Source organism: Mus caroli, chromosome 11, assembly GCF_900094665.2.
Source record: "Mus caroli chromosome 11, CAROLI_EIJ_v1.1, whole genome shotgun sequence".
NCBI classification, from domain to species: Eukaryota; Metazoa; Chordata; class Mammalia; order Rodentia; family Muridae; genus Mus; species Mus caroli.
Genome location: NC_034580.1, coordinates 113,675,300 through 113,683,862, shown reverse-complemented (window position 1 = coordinate 113,683,862; position 8,563 = coordinate 113,675,300). Strand labels below are relative to the sequence as shown.

The 8,563-nt window shown below is 50.3% G+C and overlaps 1 protein-coding gene across 1 annotated transcript in view; it reads right to left on the bottom strand.

Moving 5' to 3' along the window:
* Window positions 1-6,799, bottom strand: part of C11H17orf99 (chromosome 11 C17orf99 homolog) — a 9,895-nt gene extending 3,096 nt beyond the window's left edge. The window contains exons 1-3 of the mRNA XM_021175366.1: window positions 6,660-6,799; window positions 6,020-6,052; window positions 1,529-1,816 (exon numbers count right to left, since the gene is read on the bottom strand). Of these exons, the coding sequence (XP_021031025.1) occupies window positions 1,529-1,816; window positions 6,020-6,052; window positions 6,660-6,696 (358 nt within the window). The 5' untranslated portion in view covers window positions 6,697-6,799. The remainder of the gene's footprint in view (window positions 1-1,528; window positions 1,817-6,019; window positions 6,053-6,659) is intronic.
* Between the last annotated feature and the right edge of the window lie 1,764 nt (window positions 6,800-8,563).

Below are 8,563 nucleotides of genomic sequence, written 5' to 3'. Positions count from 1 at the left end.
GAGATGGCTCAGCGGTTAAGAGCGTTGACTGCTCTTCTGAAGGTCCTGAGTTCAAATCCTAGCAACCACGTGGTGGCTCACAACCACTGGTAATGAGAGCTGACTCACTCTTCTGGAGTGTCTGACGACAGCTACAGTGTACTTACATATAATAGATAGATAGATAGATAGATAGATAGATAGATAGATAGATAGATCTTTTAACAAAAGCAAAACAAAACAACAAAGCTACATTTTGTTCTCCGAGGACCACAATTTGGTTCCCAGAACCCACACAGCACCTCACAGTGACCTGTAACTCTACTTCTGGGGGCTCTGAGGTCATCGTCTGGCCTCAGTGGCACTGACATACAGGCAAAACACTCATGCACATAAAAGGAAAATAAATCTTTAAGCTAGGCTGAGGATGGAGCTCGGTGGTAGGATGCTGCCCTGGACTGACAGCCTCTGGCTCGGGGATTAAAGGTGAGAGCTACATACAGAGCAGGATGGCAGGGTTATCTCTCTATCCAAGAAGCTCCTTCCGGACAAGAATCATGAGCTGGGATACTCAGTCAGATGTTCTGAGCATCCCCACTGACCAGTAGGCTACCTCTTCCATGCCTGGTCTCAGCCTCATTAGGTTAGAACACAACCTCTATCAAGCCCTTAAGCCCCCTGGGGTGGCCCTGTTATCTTTTTGTTTCACAGGCAAAACAACTGAGGCCCAGATGTTGAGAAACTTGTCTATAACTCCACATCCAGCTCACAAAGAGACCTCACCCTTCTCTCTCTCTCTCTCTCTCTCTCTCTCTCTCTCTCTCTGCCTCTCTCTGTCTCTCTCTCTGTCTCTCTCTGTCTCTCTCTGTCTCTCTCTCTGTCTCTCTCTATCTCTTTCACTCTCTGTCTCTCTGTTTTTAGTTTTGTTTTTTCAAGACAGGGTTTCCCTGTATAGCCCTGGCTATCCTGGAACCCACTCTGTAGACCAGGCTGGCCTCAAACTCAGAAATCCACCTACCTCTGCCTCCCAAGCACTGGGATTAAGTGCTGCCCAACCCTGTGCACTGTGGTGTTTTTTAAGGGCTAGGGATGCTGGGCTCATAGAGGCTAGCAATACTTCCTTGTTTCTATTAACAAGGAAGTGGCCTCTGTGCTGGAAAGGGAAGAAAGAAAGGTCTGGAGTGGGTAGTGTTGGGAATGAGACCAGTTGTGGCTACTTGCAGGTTGTCTAAGCAAGCCCTCAACCTCAGAGAACTTCAGTTTGCACAGTGGCTGTGGAGAAGCCGGCCGTCTCCCGTGGGAGTGGGTGCGGTAACTAACAACAGTCCCTTGATTGCCAGCCATGGCAGGCCTGACTGTGCCTTCTGGCTCCTGCCTGGAGACTGTGTCCTCGGTCATCATGGATAGAGTATAGCCTTGAAGGCAAGCAGTCTGCCCCTGTCCCCACTCTGCTGGCCTCTTCCTTGGCCTCCTCTAATCTCCTCTTCCCCTATGCCCTCCATTGATCTGCATCCCCCCAGCCTCAGCAGCCCACACCCTCTGTACTTACTAGCCCACAGTTCCTGGTACATCTGGAGCCTGCTGCTAGGTCCATAGGTGCCAGAGTTCGAGGCTGCCTGGCAGGAGTAGGTGAGCAGGTCTGGGCTGGACTTGATCGTGATATTGATGTTGAAGGAGGCTGGCGTGGAGTCATGCACAACCTTTTTTGCCACCAGGACACCTCGGCTGGCCAGGAGAGAGTATGTGACAGGCCGGGACGCCTCAGGGGCATCGCAGGTTATAAGCACCCTCCGGCTTTGGGGATAAACTTCCAGTACTTTGTAGGCAATGGTGATGCCTGTGAGGAGAACCAGTCAGAGAAAGAAAGAAACCAAGCCAATCAGATGCCTAAAAGAAACTCCAGGTTAGGCTGGGCAGTGCTGGCACACGCCTTTAATCCCAACCCTTGGGAAGCAGAGGCAGGCAGATTTCTGAGTTTGAGGCCAGCCTGATCTACAGAGTAAATTCCAGGACAGCCAGGGCTACACAGAGAAACCCTGTCTTGAGCCCCCCCCCCCACACACACACATACAAAAACCCTCCAGGTTGACAATTCTTCAGAGAGTTAAATAATCGGAGCTGGACAGAAGGCTCAGTGGCCAAGAGCACTTCCAGGTGACTTGGGGTTTGGTTCCCAACTCAGATCAGCTCACAACCAACTAGCTTTAGGTCTCAGGGATCCACATGCTCTCCTGGCCCTCTGAGGACAGCTGCAGGGTGGTTCACATAAACTCATGCAGATATATATACACATAAGCAAATCAGCTGCTGAAAGAAATAAACTTAAGGGTTGAGGATGGAATATTTGGGGCTGAATGAACTCTGCCTCACTGAAGAAATGAGTTCTAGGCTAAATTACGGTTCTGTTTGTTCGTTTGTTTTCCCTATTATGGTTCTGTTTGTTTGTTTGTATATCAGTGATAGGATATAAGGCTATCAAGCCTAAGACTCTAGGATCTGTCCCCAGCACCATAAAAGGGGGCAGGGGGAGCTAAAAGAATTATCCATTACCCCTAGCCTAAAAGATTGGCAATTATAGTTCTAGACACATCCCGACAGAATCAAAGTCAGCCTCAGACAGATCCTCACATGCCTGTCAGGGCAACTCTGGTCATGGCTACCAAGAGGTGGAGACATCTTCAGAACCTAACACTGGAACAAGATCTGTGCAAGGACTGTGACTTCCAGTGAGGTCAAAAGAAAGAAATGTGCCCAGCAGCTGCCACAGCACCAGGGTAACATGACTCCACGTCTGAGAAGCCGAGACACAAGGGAAACTGGGATATAAGTATACTTTTTGTTTTGTTTTGTTTGGAGGAGCTGGAGAGATGGCTCAGTGGTTAAGGATGCTGGCCACTCTTGCAGAGGACCAGCGTTGGGCTGCCAGGCCTCACAGCAGGCAGTTCTTAACTGCCTCTAAGTCCAATTCCAGGGGATCTGGCTCCTCTTCTGGCCCTCTCAGGCACGCCTGTACAAGTGGCATTCACTCACAAAGTACGTACATGTCACATACATACATATAAGTAAAATTAACAACAATAAACCTTTAAAAACACAGTAGAAGCAGGCAGGGCTGGGGAGAAGGCTCTGCAGTTAAGAGAGTGTCACACAGTGGCTCACAGCTGCCTATGTAACTCCACTTCCACAGGGAATCCAAGCTCTCTCCTGGCTTCTGTGGGTACCGCCTGCATGTGGTTCACAGACAGACAGACACACACACACACACACACACACACACACACACACACACACACACACATATGCACACACACAGCATGTGACACACACCTTTAATCTCAGCCTTTGGGAGACAGAGCCAGGCAGATCTATATAAGTTTAATGCTAGCCTGGTCTTATATTCCAGGACAGCCAAGACTACACAATGAAACCCTGTGTCAAAGAAGAAGAGGAGCCAGGCGTGGTGGCCTCCCCAGCACTTGGGAGGCAGAGGCAGGCAGATTTCTGGGGGGGGGGGAGGAGGAAGAGGAGGAGGTAATCTACTTCCCAGACTGTATACATTGTTCTTGCTCTACTGGACCCCTGGTTAGAAGACCTCCCGCCCCCCAGAGAAGGCATGCTAGGCTCTTACAGACATCTCCTGGGAATCCCCAGGCCATCTGACCACAATGCATACTTTTTCTCAGATCCTAATTCCTACGGCTGTTTCAGGGGAATTCTGTGTCTGTTGGTACTCCAGCTGAGTACTGAGGCTAGGGACCCACTCCACACCCCACAGCAGCACATGACTGGCCCCTATCCAGCTACCTGTTCCCCAACACCAACAGAGCACACTTCCGGGGCTTTTTGAAAACTTTGCTAAGTACCCCTCTTTGGGAAGGCTTTTTGGTTTTTGTTTTTGTTTTTTAAATCAAAATAGATTTCCGATTTGAGATAGTGGATCCAATGCTAAAGTCGGATCCCTTCTGAACTCTGTCAGGCAAAACTTCTGGCAAGACTTTTACCACCTTAATCTTTAGGGACAACAGGTCTCTTTGGGGTCCAAATGAAATATTTGGGGGCTGAACTCTGCCTCACTGAAGAAAAGAGTTTTAGGCTAAATTTCGGTTCTGTTTGTTTGTTTGTTTTCCCTACTATGGTTCTGTTTGTTTGTTTGTTTGTTTGTCTCTTTCTTTCAGGAGAGACACTGAGTTTACTGTAAAAGTGAAAAGAAACCCAGTCCCTCTCGTTTCCATGTCGGAGGCCGGGAATAGAAGCTTGGTTTGGCATATGTGCTGACTGTAGCAACTGAGAAAGTACAGCTTGCTCCCAGAGGGGAGAACAAGGCCCGGCTCTCTCCTCTCGGAGCTGGTGTGGGGAGAGCTGCTGAGGTTTTTGTCGTTTGTTTGTTTTGTTTTAAAGAATTATGTATTTATTTTATGTATGTGCACTGTCTTTCTCCTCAGAAACCCCAGAAGAGGGGTCAGATCTCATTACAGATGGTTGAGAGCCATCATGTAGTTGCTGGGACTTGAACTCAGGACCTCTAGAAGAGAAGCCAGTGTTCTTAACCGCTGAGCCATCTCTCCAGCCCTGGTTTTTGCTTTTTGAGACAGGGTTTCTCTGTGTAGCCCAGGCTGTCCTGGAACTCACTATGTGGACCAGGCTGACCTTGAACTCACAGAGATCCTCCTGCCTCTGTCTCCCCAGTGCAGAGACTATAGATTTGAGCCACCACACCCATGGGTACTCTTTTTTTTTTTTTTGGTTTTTCGGGACAGGGTTTGTCTGTATATCCCTGGCTGTCCTGGAACTCACTCTGTAAAACAGGCTGGCCTCTAACTGAACTCAGAAATCTGCCTGCTTCTGCCTCCTGAGTGCTGGGATTAAAGGTGTGCACCACCATGCCCAGCTCTTGGGTTTTCTTTCTAAACTTGGCCAAATGCTATCCTCCAGGGTTTGTGAGGGAACAAGGGATCAGCCAGCTTTTCAGAGATCTGGCACAGGATACATTAGCAGAGCTGCAACCATGGGCTGAGAGGACAGGAAGGCAGGACCGCTCTGCCTGGGTACTTTCCTGAGACTCAGCCACCAGCTCTTTTTTTTAACTGTGACACTAATAAACTTTTTCTTTTTTACAGAAAATGAGGAAATGGTAGTTTGGTCTGTGCCTCATCTGAGTGAGATCTGCGTCAACACCACCCTTCAGCAGAACAGAAGGGGATGCCCAGGGATGCAAGGTGGAGACAGGGTGGAGACTGCCTGCTTCCACCTTGAAGGGTGCAGGAGGTGGAGAAGTGGCGAGGGCCATGAAAGGGGTCCATCTAGAGGAAGGAGGTGAGAGGCAGAGAGGAAGATGGAGCAGAGCATGGATGGAGCAGTCCAGGGCTGCGACCTGTCCCTGAAACCCCTCCTTCCTGGCTCTGTACCGGGACTACTGGGGAGGAAAAGAGAGAGGGGAAGGGGGAGGGAAGGAGAAAGGAGAAGAAAGGAGGGAAAGGAAGCCGAAAAGAGAGAGGGAAGACAGGAGGGATCTGTTTATCTGTGCATATATATGTGTATGTGTGCATGATATAGTTATACATACATAGGTATGTATGTATAGATAGATAAATAGATCAGACAGACAGACAGAGGACACTCACTCTCAATTGCTGTCAGAGCAAAGTAGCTTAATCTCTAGATTCCCTGAAGGTCTCCAGCTCCCTCAGCAAGCCCCTCCTGTCCCAGAAGTGCACACTAGAGTTCCCCAGCCTTCTCTGCATCCCACCTACTAGGCAAAGCTGTGGGACTTGATGGAACAGGTGAATTTTACCCCCTGTGAGGACCTGGGCCCTGTGAACACAGCTGCTCCCCGTGGGTCCCTCCTCTTTACACACTCCAAACTCCTCCTCTCCCACCCGGCCCTGTGGGGTGGAGGCCACAGTTATCCATCTGGATCCTCTCACACCGAGTACTCACCATCAGTAACGTCTTTTTAGCCAAGGCACCTGCCACAAGCACGCAGCTGTGACCCAGGTGTCCCCAGCTAGATCCTTCTCCCCCCAGTGTGGGGGCTACTCACCTTCTGTCTGCTCCTCTGAGAAGCCACAGGCAGCTGTAAAGGAGGAGAGGGGAGGGGTAAGAGGAAGCCCTGCAGAGGAGAGAGACTGTCCAGACAGCTTCCTGCCCAGGCTGATATCTGACAGTGAGGCCCCAGGGACCAGTTAGCATCTCTGATCTCGAGTTTTTATCTTATCTTACTTAACACAGGGTCTCCCCTATACTCCAGGCTGGCTTTGAACTCAATACGTACCTGAGGGTGACCTTGGACTCCTGATCTTCCTGTCTCTACTTCCTGAGTGCTGGACATGCACACGTGCGCGTGGGTGCCCCCCCCCCAAACACACTATACCACACACACATCACACCATACACACATACATACACATATAGAACACACTACACTATACTCACATACACACCACACATACTACATACACCAGTGGAATCCAAATGACAGATGATACCCTAACAAGGTCACATCTGCATAGCCTAGGCTGTCTGTTATCAATCTCCTGCTCAGACCCTCCCACAGTCTCTCTTTCTCTGGCTTCCAGAGTGCTTCTGCCTTTGGGTCTCTTTCTCTCTTGGACTCTCTTAACACTCCATTCCCTGAGCCTACTCTCTCAAGGCCCTTCCCGTGATATCTGCAGGAGACTCACCCAGCATGGCAAAGAAGAGCAGCTGAAGGAGGGCCATGCTTCTGTGAGGTTGGGGCTGTGTACGGCTCAGGCTGTCCAAAGCTTCCTGTCTATGGCCTCTCCACCCCAAGGCCCCTGGATGCTCCTCGGGTGGCTGCCTGCAGCTAGGAGATAACTTGAAAGTTGTGGCTCTCCAGGGGCCCCAATACCTTACAGGGCTGGTTCCAGGGATATCTGTGTTCTCCCCCCTGTTACCCCTGTTACAGGGGGAGGAAGGGGTAATGTTTACTGAGTTTGGGATGGGTGATTATCCTGGGGCACCTGCATGGGGCTAATGTTAACACAAGGGCTCTCCGCATCCAGGAAACCTGGAGAATCAGTAGATTCCTGTTAAGGGGCAGGGAGGGGAAGTTCACGTCATACTGAGATCCATCTGAACACCACATACCAGGTGAATTTTGCCCCCTGTGAGGACCTGGGCCCTGTGAACACAGCTGCTCCCCGTGGGTCCCTCCTCCTCACACACCTCAGACTCCTCCTCTCCCACCCTGCCCTGTAGGGGTGGAGGTCACAGTCATCCATCTGGATCCTCTCACACCGAGTCCTCACCATCAGTAATGTCTTTTTAGCCAAGGCACCTGCCACAAGCACGCAGCTGTGACCCAGGTGTCCCCAGCTAGATCCTGTCTAGCTATCAATATTCTGCTCAGACCCTCCCACAGTCTCTCTCTCTCTGGCTTCCAGGGTGCTTCTGCCTTCTGCTATAGCTGGTGCATTCTGTCTCCAAGTTAGACCTCAGGTGAGATGAGACTCTCTGTCACCTGAGAGTGTGGAGCCCAGTGCCTTACTCTTGTCTTTAAAGGAGTTCAGAGAAAGGCAAGGTTGTCCTTTAAGGACCTAGATCCAGCCTTACCTGGACAAAGGAAAATGGGCCATGCGACCAATACTGGGGTGACCTGAGCAGAGCCGTTCTTTCTGAGCCTAAGGCTACACCAGGGCCAGACCCACAGGGAATGAGGGGCAGAGAACTGAAGAAGCAGGTAAGCTGGCACTGGATCATACTATCCCATTGGAGGTCACCCATATCTGCCCACCCACGTGGGTGAACTCCCCCCCCCCCAGTCTAGGCCTGCAGACTAGCCTGTGGCTTTCTGGGCAGGCTCAGTGACTGCACAGGAGATGCCTGCTTTGACAGTGTCTACACAGCAGAGGACTCCTGCTGCCAGGTCACAGCCTGTGTCATGTGTAGATGTTCCACAGAGCCTGACTGGCCACTGCACTCCAGCCCCTGTCCAGCCCTGTTTTCTAGGAAGACCACTCTAGCCTGGGCCCCTCTTGCCACTCTCGGAGGATCTACAGAGGCCTATCAGGAAGCTGTCTGCACTGTAGCTCCATAGCCAGGGGGGCAGAGTGAAAAGCCACGGGAAGATCCAGCAAAGGAGGCAGGTGGTCGGTCACCTGGCCACCCGCTGTGTGTGCCTCACAGTGAGGCCCTTGAGCCAGCTCTGACACTCAGCAGTGTACACCAGGCCCATGCACGCTTTGTTAGGTTTCTCCAGTGGGAAATCAGGGAAGGGGAGAATGTTTTGACCTAGTTCCCCACAAAATTACTGTTCTTTAAGAATTAGGGGTTTTTTTTTAAAGATTTATTTATTATTCATGTATGTGAGTACACTGTAGCTGTACAGATGGTTGTGAGCCTTCATGTGGTTGCTGAGAATTGAATTTTAGGACCTCTGCTCGATCCAGTCAACTCCGCTCACTCAGTCCCTGCTCGCTCCGGTCCAAAGATTTATTTATTTATTTATTTATTTATTTTTTGAATTCTTTTTTTTTGATTTTTAATATTTTTATTACATATTTTCCTCAATTACATTTCCAATGCTATCCCAAAAGTCCCCCATAGCGCCCCCCACTTCCCTACC